Source organism: Impatiens glandulifera, chromosome 7, assembly GCF_907164915.1.
Source record: "Impatiens glandulifera chromosome 7, dImpGla2.1, whole genome shotgun sequence".
Taxonomy (NCBI): Eukaryota; Viridiplantae; Streptophyta; class Magnoliopsida; order Ericales; family Balsaminaceae; genus Impatiens; species Impatiens glandulifera.
This window is the reverse complement of record NC_061868.1, coordinates 37,619,063-37,633,439: the sequence shown is the minus strand read 5'-3', so window position 1 is coordinate 37,633,439 and position 14,377 is coordinate 37,619,063. Positions and strand designations below refer to the sequence as shown.

Below are 14,377 nucleotides of genomic sequence, written 5' to 3'. Positions count from 1 at the left end.
TATAAACACAAAATATAAAATACATTTCAATTCAAAAAATTACTAAAAAAAAATAAAACAAAATGAGAATAAAGTCATTCTAGATTTATGTCCAACTAAACTCTTTAAATAATCTTGATTTTTTTTATTAGTGTTTTATTATCTACACCTAAAATGTTTTCTTCATTGTTTCACGACGTTATCGTATTTCAATTAAACATGAGACACTTAATGTTGCAAGTTAGTTTAATTATTTTATTTATTTTATTTAAAAATTATGATTTACATGTATATGTGAACAAAAAAAGTTTTTCACTTTTTCAAATTATATAATTTTATAACTTTACCAATACAATTGTAAATTGTTTAATAAATAATGACGAGAACAAGTGTACAAAACATGATATCGAATAAGTCGTTTGTATTATAAATATGGTTCAAGATCATGCATATAAATCCGAATTCATAAAGAGTGTGTTGGTGAAATTGCATTCAAAACTTCAAATAAAGAATGTTTTGAAAGATCATCTTTTTGTTCAAATCACTTTTTAGTCCTGAAATAAAAGAAATGAGACCCTCTTCAAGGTCTGTTTAAGGAGTCTAATTAATTAGGGATCTCTTCTACTCTTTATTTTGTAAAAATAATATACTCTTTTATTGTATTTTCCCAATTAATATATTCTTTTGGTTTTTCCTAGGTCATCTAGACTTTCACATCTAGTTTGAATGTAAGAACTTTTCAAAATATATTTTTCTGAGAAAAAGAAACCTAACAAATCAATGAAAGATTATAATTAATTCATAATATTATAGTTTGAAAAGAAAATCAGCCAATGAAAGTAAATCATTTGGACTGACGACCAAGATTGATCACTTTGAGTGGGCAATAGGAAGATGTACTAGTTTGACCATTGACTTGATAAGTCAACTCCCAATGTGAAAACAATACATCATGAACCATGTGTAGGAGTAGAGCTATTTTTTTTAATCTCACATACTTAACATGGTTAATTCGATTATCTTTTTATCAGTGTCGACGCTGTCTGATTGGAAAGATATGATCGAACTAACCCCTTCAAATAACGCGAAAAGAAAAACGTTATATTCAGTTTATTATAGCGACTTAACAAGAGACATAGTTTGCTATTTTTTATTATTGAAGTAAGAGTAAAATATTTATTCATAGCAATGAATAAAATAATTTAGCTATGCAAAATATTCACCAGCTACTAAAAAAAACATTAAAACATTGACAATCATTTTAATGATTATTTTATTTTATAAGGAGTTTTGTATAGGCAGAAGCTGACCCATTCTTTCCATTTTCTTTGACAAGTTGTACAGTTTGGTCTAGGTCACTTTAATTATGGGGTCCAGTCGAATGTTAACCAATCACATTTGTTAAATTAAAGCATTGGTATAACTTGAAATTTTTATAAATATATAAAAAAAATTATACTTGAATTTAAGCTGCCTATTATCATAAAAACTTTAGCCTAAGACTCATGGTTAAGCTGCCTACTTGCTACCTTTTTCTTTTGTATTTCACTCTTATTGTTTTAAATATATTTATATAAGCCCTCTTATTTGACCTTCAAAGTTACTAAATTTTGGATAGTCTAAATATCAACTGCTAATATTTAAGAATTTCTATGGGAAGATCAATATCAATTCTAATGTTGTGATTATATAAAATAAAGAGTTGGTCACAAGAACATAAAAATGATCAAACTTAAGATTTTTTTTTTAAATGGTTTGAATGCGAAGATTTTTAGTTTTTATTTTTAAATGTTGAGTTCCGTTTCTCTTTTAGAGTGTAACTAATTCTCGTGAGTTAAGTAAACGATTTAATCAGACGCGCAGAACTCGAGAATATCCGGCTCTCGTTGTTGTCACTAGGTTAGAATAGGGGATGTGTAGATTTATTGCTCTCTTTAATAATTAGGCATCTTTTGCCGTCAAATATTAAATGGAGATACTATTTAGGATTGAATCGAGAAATCAATTTCAAATCAATCACATTCTAGAGTAGCCCTAAAGCTCACTCACATAAGCAAAGTAAAGAAGGATATGAAGCAATGATTCCTTAATCTAGAGGTAAGGAGGGCATTTGTTTAGGTTAATGATTTAATTCAACTTTGAGAACATCATGAGTGAGTATAATGCTCCACTCATTTATAAAAGACATTTTGGAAGGAGTCCTACAATTTTACTTGGTCTCCCAAAATGACTCCACAAGCACACAATAGTGACTTCAATTCTCAAAATGACTCCTCAATTCCCAAAACTAGTCCTACAATGTCACATGGTCTCCCAAAATGACTCGAATTTCAACAAGCACATAATAGTGCTTCTTAAATAATATAAATATATTCTGCCCTATTCCAAGACAATTTTTACCCATCATTTCTCTAGTGATATAAGCTCTATAAACAAATATGAAGCAATTAGCATATTAGATTTATGTAGGACAAAATTTCAGATCCCAGGTACCCGAACCGATTTATGTATTAGTCCCGAAAAATCAGGTATTCAAGTAACCCGAATTTATTAATTCCAAACCGGATATTGCATTTATTATAAGGAACTGATTTTTGTAAGAACCTATTTATTTTACTTAATGTTAAGAGAACCCGTTTATTTTATAAATTAATTTATTGTTTTATTCTTAAAAAGGTCCATGAATATTTAATTTTTTTTAAATGAAATCGTGACTATTAACTAAATAAATATGTACTATATATCACGAGTCGGTTAATTTATGGAAGTCAATTGGAGAAAAACAAAACATGTTCATAAAAAGTAGGATAATAATATTAAAAATAATGTATTTTTTAAAAAGTTATAAAATAGTATATTAATTTTTTTTCTTATAAAAACAAATTAGAATTGTTTATTGATTATAAAATGAATTGATCACTATTTTTTCGATTTCCGACAAGGGCGGATCTACCTATCGGTTGTATCCCGGGTGACCCAAACTATTCCGTATATATGTATATTTTGCTTGATCATTATTCTGTAAAAAAATTAGTCGAGTAAATTTCAAATTCTAGTTCCGTCATTAATTTTGGGTAATCATAAAACTAAGATTCGATCTTCCCCATTAATTACATTAATTAGAGACTTGCTCCTTAAATATTAGTCTTTCTTGCACGTTGGGACTTTCAAATGTGTTGGAGATAACTTACTAATTATACAAAGTTATAAACAATGTTTTATTGTAAATATGGAATTGGATTCAAGATAATGCAAGTTAATGTCTCAAATTGACATAAATATAAGTGAAACTACTGATTTGAATATCTCCCACAAGTTGAACTCCTAATGCATGATAATCATATCCAATTATTTTTTTGCAAACATTATGAAGTAACTTGCCCCATTTACTAAGTCATAATATAAAGATGACGACCATCTGCATGAGTCAATGAAAGTGAAAGGGTTTACCTTTGATATATATGTATAAACTCATTTATTATATATATATTTCATAACACTATTGTTGTCAACGCTTATTCACACTTGACAATATTAATATGAACACTAACACCCTATTGCATAGGGTTTCTTGTTGAAAGAGCTCATGTATTGATATTTGGCTTAATAAGATATTATAAATTAAAGATAGACAACAAATGAAAGTAAAAAGAAAACAACAATTAATTCAATATGTATATTTTGAAGGGTTTATTTCTTATCTAAATCACAAGTTGTATATCATAAGTGTCAGCATCGACCTGTCTTGTATCAAATGAAAATGTTTTTTTAATCAATCGGGACGACATGTATAAAATAACGAGTTAAAGAACTATATATATGATAAACTTTTTTTGATTGATGTTTATGGCGTTGTTACAAATTAATTAATCTTAGTCCTTGCTCACCACCATTGAGGTCTTGGAAGATATAACAAATAAATAAACTCGTCCATCTACTTATAATCCCTTCTTGTAAAACTTACACTTAGAAAAACTAATATGATTCAATTGAATTAATATATAAGAAATTGATTTTTTTAAGAGAAAGATTCAACTAATATGATTTATTGAATTAATAATATTTAAAATTATTTATTTATAATAATAGTATAAAGGTTTAACATTTAAAATTAAAATAATAATCTTCTAATTAATAAGAGATAATAAAATAAATTTAAACTAAATAATTAATATGTCACTATTTTATTTGGATTATGATGACTACTCCATTCAAAAATTTCAAAATAAGTTCTAAAGCTATATATATGTTTTAATGGGTACAATTGTAAATTTTATACATATTGTTCTCGTTTTTTCTCTCTAGACAAATAAACTATAGAGGAGTTGAAGGTCATTTTTCTTGTATTTTTGATGATTATTTTTGATATGGGAGAATATATTTTTTTCAATCACTCAGATTTTAATTGATGTTGTGTTTTGTTCAGCCCGTCATCCTATATAACAGTCGGATCTGATTTTTTGTTTGAATTTTTATAATCTGATTAATACTTATAGTCGTTAGTGTGTTGTTTTGTTGCTTATACCTCCAATTTTGTTGATGATCATTTCTCGAATCCGTGTTCTAAATTTGATCTTTCATATGGAGAACTCTCTCATGATGTATATGACGACAATGAAAAATCAAAAAAGGTTTTTCAAAAAAGTGAACCTGACGTGAATCGAACACGCAACCTTCTGATCTGGAGTCAGACGCGCTACCATTGCGCCACAGATCCTTTGTTTGATTCTCACTATTTTTGCATATGTAGATTACTCTTTTTCACTTGACATGATATTCTATTCAACTTATTCTATTTCAATATTCCTCGTTCAAGAAATCAAAACTCAAATAAGTTTGTTCTTTAAAGAAATTTTTAACAAATTGCATAATCGTTAATTTTTTTTCATTGAGAATTTTATTGTTATAAATTGTTTATACAATTTGATATCAAATATTTATTTTGATTATATAAATATTATTTTATATTAATTACTAATTAATGTAACTCTTGTTTAAATTTAATGAGAATTATTTTTTTATTAAAAAAAAATTGTATCAGGGAGCATTTACATTTCAATTATATAGAATTAATGAATTATGATGCGGTGTTCTACTTGTCATGGGATTAATGGATGAGAAAAATAAATTATAAAGAAAGAAAGAAAGGTTTTTCCAATTAATATATATTTTTTAAATTATATAAGCAAATATTATTTTATTTATTCTTTACTTATCTATATTCTTTTATCAAAAATATTTTATTATTATAAAAAAAATAATAAATCTAATATCAACTATTAATTTTTAAAATAATACAATATTTATTTAAAGAATCAAATAAATCATAATATGAATTCTAGAATGATAAACTCTTGATATATACATTTTATTTTATTTTTACAAGTTTTCTCTTAATATTCTTGATTATATATATATATATATATATATATATATATATATATATATATATATATATATATATATATATATATATATATATATATATATATATATATATATATATATATATATATATATATATATATATATATATATATATATATATATATATATATATATATATATCAGAAAATTAACAAAATTCTCTAATTTTTCTATTTAAAGCTTATTTAAATATTAATAAGAAAATTAATAAAATACTCTTATTATTCTTTATATATTTGTAATTTTTTCTTTCTACTCTCTTCTTATTCTTTTTTATTTATTAATACCACGTCATTTCCTTCCTATACCTCCTCTTTTATTTAATATTAATATATCATAATTAACTAATTGTTTTTTCAACAAAATCATCATATCCTTAGTGACCCATTCATCCATAGTTTTAAAATGGATTGTTTGATTTCATTACAAATAAAAAAAAAGGTGTAGGATTTGAAAAAAACAGTACTTTCAACTTAAGAGATTTTCTTAAAGTAAAAATAAAATTTGAAAAATGTAATATCTTATTTTTATATATTTCAACTGTATAAATTTAAATAATTTCCTAAATCAGACTGGTGAGTTATTTTGAAATGTATGAGCGATACTGATTTTGAATCCAATAAGTGACCCAAAGAATTTAACTAGGCTCAATCATATTCAAAATAAATAGGCCCAATGTATATCCTATGGGCCGAGGCCTTGATAGAATGTACAAACATAAGAAAAATGATGCCATTACAGGATCCATTACATGGCCTTGAGTAGATGTAAATCATGAAATGAAAAGTTTACTTTTCTATTTTATCTTTATGATTATAAATTTTTAAAATCAAAATTTCGTTTAAAAAAAAATTAATTATATTACATACCTATATAATTAAATATAAAATTAATTAAAATATAATAATAATTAAATGACACTTATATTTAGAGAAATGATTTGGAAAGACTTCTGACACTACACCATATGGTATCCCAAAAACTGATCGAAGAGTCATCACCAACCGAAAATCTATAATTTCCATGAAAAACTTCCATATTATTGATATTTCACTCAAAATACCGCATCCCACTTCCCGATTAATAGGTTTGGTGATCCAGCTAGACCAATCTTTCCCATACTTAAATCTGATTATAGTAGCCCATAAAGAGGTAGGCTTTGAGGAATTTCTGCTACGCCATTTTGATAAAAATTATTTGTTAAATAAAGTCAAATCTTGTATACTCAAGCCTCCTTAGTCATTAAACTTTTTCAGTTTATCCCATCTGACCAAATGACAGAAGGATGTCTTAGAGGACCTCCAAAGAAACTTACAAAAAATTCATTACATATTTACAGCCACACTTTTAGGTATAAGAAACAAAGACATCATGTAAGTGGACATAAATGCCATAAATTTTTTGATGAGAACAAACCCCCACCTTTTGAAATCATCTTGCTCTTCCAGTCGGTAACTTTGTTTCTATTTTGACGATGATTGGAACCCAAGAAGCTTTGGAACAGGTTTTAGCACCTAAAGACATCCCAAGATATGTAAACGAACACTGAAGCCCAATATGCTCACAAATATCATATTCTTTTTATTGGATACAAAATTTGAGAAAAAGATCTCAGATTTACGGAGGTTAACTCGCAACCAGAACATACTATTAATAAGCATATAATATCTCGAAGATGCTTAAAGTTTCTATGAGTGACCTGAATCACGCATAAGGTATAATATGCGCAAAATAAATGAGAGATGACAAATGGAGACCTCCTCACCTCACAATCCACTCCTCTAATGATGCTAGCATGTTCGGTGAAAGCCAACATTCTTAAAAAAGCTTTCATGACCATGACGAATACGAATGAGAATAAAGAATCACCCTACATGATTCCCCTCGAGCTTTCAAAAAAATATTTTGGACTTCCATTCACAATTACAGAGAATTTGGCCGTCGAAACGCATACTCTAATATAATCTATCAACTTTTCCCATATATCCATTCTACCCATTACATCGAATAAAATTCACAATTCACATGATCATAGACTTTTCAACATTTAGCTTCACAAATGCACACTTATCTCCCCTGAAATTTGCCAAATCAATGCATTCATTTTCAATAAGAGACGCATAAAAATTTTGGCGACGTTTAATAAAATCCATCTGATTTGCCAAGATCTCTAACTCAAGATTAATTCCACGTAGTTTGGTCGTCAAATATTTAGACCCAATCTTGTAGAAGGATGAAACAAGACTAATAGGTCTAAATGTTTTCACATTAATAGTCCAAAGAGCTTTGCAAATCAGGAAAATTAGCGAAGAGTTCCAACTCTTGTCAAATGATGAGAATTGGTAAAAATACTCGATCGCCTCTACAATATCATTTTTTAGGAAAATCCACATTTTTTTGAAGAATGCTAAAGTAAATCCATCACTTCCCGTGGCCTTATCACTCTAACAACCTATTAACGCCGCCTCCACTTCTTATTTCTTTGAAGCGAGCTTCTAATGCATACTCTTGCTCCACACTAATAGAAAAAAATTTACATCATCCAACTTCGGTCTAACCATAAGTGGTTCCTTGAATAAATCTTTATAAAATTGTTCAATAATATAATAAATCGTAGGCTCACAATCATGGACAACACCATACACCAAAATTGAGTTAAAGACATTGAGCTAACCTCTTTCGCCAAAAGATCACAAACATCTTTCACCTCATCGATAACATTAATCTTATTACATAAATCATCGACATTTGCACACAAAATTACACGTTCACCCACATACCAACTTTTTAGTAGTTTGCATATGTTCTACAAATTCATAAAATATTTTGATGATGTCGAACCCACCATTCTTGCACACGCAACACAAAGTCGTCCATAATCATTCACTTATTCTAGAACTTAAAAGGCCGACACAACTTATCCATTACCCTACGCTATAGTACAATAGGTTGATGATCCGAACAACTACACAGAGGGATCTTTTGAAAAATATTAACCACCCCCTAAAATATTGACCCACTAACCAAAAACTTGTCCATGCGAGACTGGGACAACTTACCATTATCATTGCCTCTTCTGAACGTGTATCATCCTCTTTTAAGTGACAGATCCATAAGCTCAAGGTTCTCGATAGTATTAGAGAACTCTCTCATTTGACTAGTAAATCTTATAACACCCTTTCTCTCTGAAGGATCCTCACCTTGTTTATATCACCAACAAAGATGATTGACAAATCTCATAGACTAATCACTCTTTGTCAACTCGTTAAAGAACTCTAGTTTTTAGTTGTGAAGAACCGGTTTGTAAGCCACCGACATCACCCAACACAATCTATTTTCCCGAAAATCTTCCAACATCATAACACTTATCAAATATGTCCTCATTCTAAGAAATTAGAATCTCACATGATGCCCAACCGATAGAATCAAGTGTTACCCATCCACACAATCGTCAATTACATAGCTCCCTAGTAATCCATAGATCCATCCGACGAATCTCCGTCTCACAAAAATATATTCCACTTCCAATAGATCCCGCAAGAGATTTAAGAATATAACGCTTCTCGTTATCATTAATCCCACATACATTGAAAACTACTATTTTAGTAATCATCAAAAGAGGCTTGCACAGAGTATATCCGATTTGGCTTGGGTACACGTTTTCCTGTTGATAGGAATTCAGGGGTAAATCATCAATCTTTTTGAGCTGACACATTTTATTATGTGTCAATGTGAGGATTTCATGAATTTTGAGCCACACTTCTTACTCTTCAGCAAGAATCTCTTTGACAGAAGCTTTGTTTTCGTCCATGTTATGTTATGATTAAAAAATGCCTCATATATCTCCTCATTAGCGTCATATTTTTCATCTGACTCAATTGACTCTTCCTCCAATACCTCATGTATCATGACAGGTCATGAATCACTCATATTCTCATGATACAAAGATTTGATGGGATTTATTTGAACCACATTTTTCATGGGTGACCATATTTCACCTTTCACTGTATCAATCGGCTCATAATCAACCACCAAACCTAAGATAGGATGGACGAGAATTTCCACTAGGGCTTGATAAAAAACTACCGATCTCGCAATCTCAACCCTTCTTCTCCATTGCACTACCCAATTCATTTGTAACCGACGCCTCTAATGGTTCATCACCTTGGTGAATATCTGCTAAAGTCTCGACGAAATAAATTCCCTAATTTACACAATTATCCATGTCAATTGATTGCGACGTTGAACCCAATATATATATTTCTCCTTTAAATACAGATTAATTTTATATTTAAAATGCATTTGGTAAACTATTCAAAATATTATAAAAAAGTTAAATAACTAAAGAAAAATATACTAAATATATAATAAGAATAATCTGTAAAAATTGAAAATCTAATGAAAAATATTTAACAATTATGCAATTACTACATATTAATTAGAAAGCCAAGTGTTTTTATTATAACTTGTAAGTAAAACTTTTGAACACTTTGAGAAACAACACCTCTAGTCTTCAAATTATCCTCACATTAGTTGAACCTTCTTCATGACTCCCTCAATTTTAATCTATAGTTCAGCCAATTATAAAATGTCATTTTGAAGTTTCGCCAACATGTAACAAATATTGTCATAATTTGTAATACAACTTATTTATTTGATTGTTTTTACTATAAGTTTACAAAGTTCATAGAAACAAAACAAAACATAGTATATATATATATATATATATATATATATATATATATATATATATATATATATATATATATATATATATATATATATATATATGTATATAAGTATATATAAAGGTTAAAGATGAAAAGTAGGACCATACAAATGATAAATCTTGAATGTTTGTAGATACGTTATCTATGATAATAGAGGTAAAATAATCATTTTACTATACTATTACTCCACAAAAAAGAGTAAACCCCAAAAAAAGAAATACTATTTTTGTAAAGACAGGGACAATAAAATTAGACTAATTACAATTCTTTTTCTTCTAAACCTAAAAGAGGCAATAACTCAAAAACTTCCACATCCTGTAATTTTCTTTTTAGTACAATCATAATTGATCATAAGAGTTACTTAAACCCTAAGAACTCCATATTTAATTATTATGTTTTTGTTTTTGGGTGGTGGGAATTGGAAGCTGAAACCTAGCTCATAACTAACTCAAAAATAATGCTTATGAAAACTGAAAACAATTTTATTTATTTAATTATTTAAATCATGATACTATTTTTTTATTGATTCATGGTGCTACAAAAAAAATGCAAAATATCAAATATTCTATGACATGCAAATAAAAGAAAACGAAGTAAAAGACTAATATTTACAATCATGCATAAACCTTATATATATATATATATATATATATATAAATTAAATTAAAACAAAACTAAATCCCATTTTAAGGAAGTGTCAAATAAAAAAAAAGACTGTATGTTTCAAATATAGATGTTCTAATTAATATGAAGCATTGGCCTAACCTTAACTAGGGTCACAAAGCATTGGCCTAATTTTATTATTAACATTTGTATAATTCCATTTTAATAAGATAATTCACTTGAGTAAGCCAATCAAAATTAAAATTTTACTTAAAATCATTGATAAATTGAAAACTTATCAGATCTAGAATTTACTTTAAAATCCGACAAAAAAAAGCTTACTTTAAAAACTTTTTAGTCATATATTATTATTATTATTATTTATATATATAATTAAGTATAAAATTAATTAATAAATAAAAGACACTAAAAAAAATCATTAAATAATATTTTTTTTAATTTATAGATATAAATTCATATTTTCTGTAAAATTTATAAATTTATAAATTTACAAAATCAAAAATACTTATAAACTCATCAAATTTTAGATCAAAAGTTTAAAATTTTAAAAGTTTAACTAATAAAAAAATTACTTAAATCTTATTAATATAATTTACAACCATAAAACTCAATTCAAAAGTTTAACTAACATACATCCATAAAATATTAAAATATTTTTTTTGAAGTCAATGGACACATAAATATGAATAACCAATTATTTTAATGAGAACACATGGGCTTTGAATGATGCATTTAATTTGGTTTCATTTTATTATAATAAATTTTTAAATATAAATTAAAATCACAATGAGGTGGACTTCAAAATTAGAACATATAAATCTTAATGAAACAAATAATTTAACAAACAAATAGTTACAAAGGTACTTAATGACATTATAAATCTACTCAACAATATACATAATTTTTTTCTAATATAAATAAAAAACAAATCTTACTCATCAATTATATAATTTATATTCCTTATACATAATAAGTAATAACTCAAAAATGACAGATAGATCAAATAATGCATGGATTCAATATTAATGCATCACGTGCCACAAACCCATCACGTCCTATTTCTACGTCAAAAAGTAGATCAAATTTTAAACCATAAATAAAATAAAATACATTTAATTAATTATATTACCCAACAACAACCTACATTAATTAATACCATCATGGTGCATGTCATATTATAATTACTATTTTTATACTTCTAAGTCTTCATTGCGTGCCGTCACGGCTACTCTTACTTTTAAATTCTAACTATAACCTTGATAACTTATTATTTTTTCAAAAAAAATAAAACACAAAATACATTATAATTTAGAAAAAAAAACACATATACATACAATCCAAAAAAATAAACCAATTTGATAATAATATATTTATAAGATATTTTTTTTCCTTAATACAAGAAATAAATGAAGAGAAACAAAAATCTTACATGACGAATAATTGATTAATTTCGTCTCCTATATGAATCAATATGTATCCATCAATGATGCAATGGGTTGGGACCAGACGGCACCAACCGCTTATCGTCGCCGTAAATGAGATCGGTTGATCGCCGGTTTGCGTTCATGAACGGGGAGAAATCAAATTCACTTGCAAGAGTCTTTCTGTTCTTGACCTTCGCCGGCGGCGGCGAGGAGTGGGTTGACGCCGGCGGCGGTGTAACGACGACGAGATAACGGAGCTCAAGAAACAATAGAAGGAAAAGACAGATCCAGAGAATTGGACGGCGAGGAGAGTCTAGAACGGGCATGGCAGGGGAGAGAGAAGAGGAAACATGGATCTATGAAGTTGATAAATTCTCACTTTTTGATTCCATGTGAGATCGAGATTTGAGGAAGGTTTTCAAAGATCAATGGTGGAATAGGTATAAGTATGTGGTTTATATATGTGTGTTAGTGAGAGAGAAGAAACCCTATTATTGTCTTCCCAATAAAAAAGTTGCTTAGAAAATAAGGGAATGTATATAAAGGGAAGAGGGTATTATGCAGGTTGTCAAACCTTGAATTATATCGAAGCAAAAATTCAATTAATTTATTGATTTATTAGACTTTCAATTGCTTGACTTTAGCACCTTAACTTGCTTGCAATTTGCATTGCATATTTTAGGGAAACAATCTAGCGTGTGATTCAAATAATGGTTTGCTTTGCTTTGTTTAATTTAGGATTATGTTATATATAACTACTTAATTATGCAATGTTAGACTATATTTAATATTTTTAATTTTTATTTTAAGAATATTGTTATCCATAAAGAGTTAATTCATTTATTATTAGCTTGGTCGGATTTTGTTTGGTTCATGGATATTGATAGTGGGAGTGGTTATGGACTCTATGGATTCTACAACTTTCGTTTAACATATATCTTTATTTGATAATGATAAATTTATCGTTTATTCATTCGTTTTATACATCATTTTTTTTCTCTTAAGTTCATCCTAAATATTTTTCAAACCAATCAAAACTCTAATTTTTGAATCCGTCCATACTTACCCAAATACAGACCTAAAAAAACGATCTTTACAATTTTTTAAAGAAATTTTATATTGTCATAAGTTTACAATATAAAAAAGAATAAACTCTATAGTAACAATATTGACATAATAAAAATAAAAATGAAATACTCATAAAAACTTACCCAAATACAGACCTAAAAAAACGATCTTTACAATTTTTTAAAGAAATTTTATATTGTCACAAGTTTACAATATATAAAAAAAGAATAAACTCTAAAGTAACAATATTGACATAATAAAAATAAAAATGAAATACTCATAAAAACTTACCCAAATACAGACCTAAAAAAACGATCTTTACAATTTTTTAAAGAAATTTTATATTATCATAAGTTTACAATATATAAAAAAAGAATAAACTCTAAAGTAACAATATTGATATAATAAAAATAAAAATGAAACACTCATAAAAACTCATGATTTAATGATATAGTACAATATAACTGATCGTTTATCTGCAATGTGAAATAATTAATGATCGAGAAATTGAAATGGTTTCTATATATAAATTCTTTTTTTATGAAATAATATATTAAAGAGCCTTTTAAATAAGAATCATCCCAAACAAGTCATCAACATTGAATGAGATATCAGTATATATATCCTTAATGGGTATTTCATTTGAGGTCTTTGTCTAGTCTTCTTTGAGAAATCTTTGAACATGGAAACCCATCTGTATAACAATTGGTTAGTACCATCTATTAAATCCACTTTTAATTCATTTTCTCAAAGAAAAAGGTGTTAGAATAATAATTCTCATTATATATATGTGATTATTTTTAAATAAATCAATGTATAGATATCATTAATCACCACTTCCTCAATCTCATTTAGTGATTGATAGATCAATCCACCTTCAAGCCGATTAAAAATCAAACTAGGCAAAAATAAAATAAAATAAAATAAATAAAAATCCTCAAATAGTTGACTAAGAATAAAGTGGGCCATTAAATACATGCACACATATCTTGAGATTTGTTACAAAAATAAATAAATAAAATCTCATTTGACTCTTTTTTTTTTTTAAAAAAAAAGAAACAATATCACTAATAGATGTATATATATATATTTCACATTTTATATATTGGAATAATGATATTATAA

General features: G+C 27.2%; 1 protein-coding gene and 1 non-coding gene across 2 annotated transcripts; both read right to left on the bottom strand.

The window, feature by feature from the left end:
• Nucleotides 1-4,624: 4,624 nt before the first annotated feature.
• On the bottom strand, nt 4,625-4,696 carry TRNAW-CCA. Its single transcript has one exon. It is a non-coding gene; the product is annotated as a tRNA-Trp (tRNA).
• Nucleotides 4,697-12,240: 7,544 nt separating this feature from the next.
• LOC124909831 (CLAVATA3/ESR (CLE)-related protein 12-like) lies at nt 12,241-12,510 on the bottom strand. The gene has a single exon (XM_047450464.1). The coding sequence runs from the start codon at nt 12,508-12,510 to the stop codon at nt 12,241-12,243; it is 270 nt and encodes an 89-aa protein (XP_047306420.1).
• Nucleotides 12,511-14,377: the final 1,867 nt, after the last annotated feature.

Bases quoted from the DNA above. Each gene is read 5' to 3' on its own strand.
- LOC124909831 (XM_047450464.1), bottom strand. From the start codon at position 12,510: ATGCCCGTTCTAGACTCTCCTCGCCGTCCAATTCTCTGGATCTGTCTT.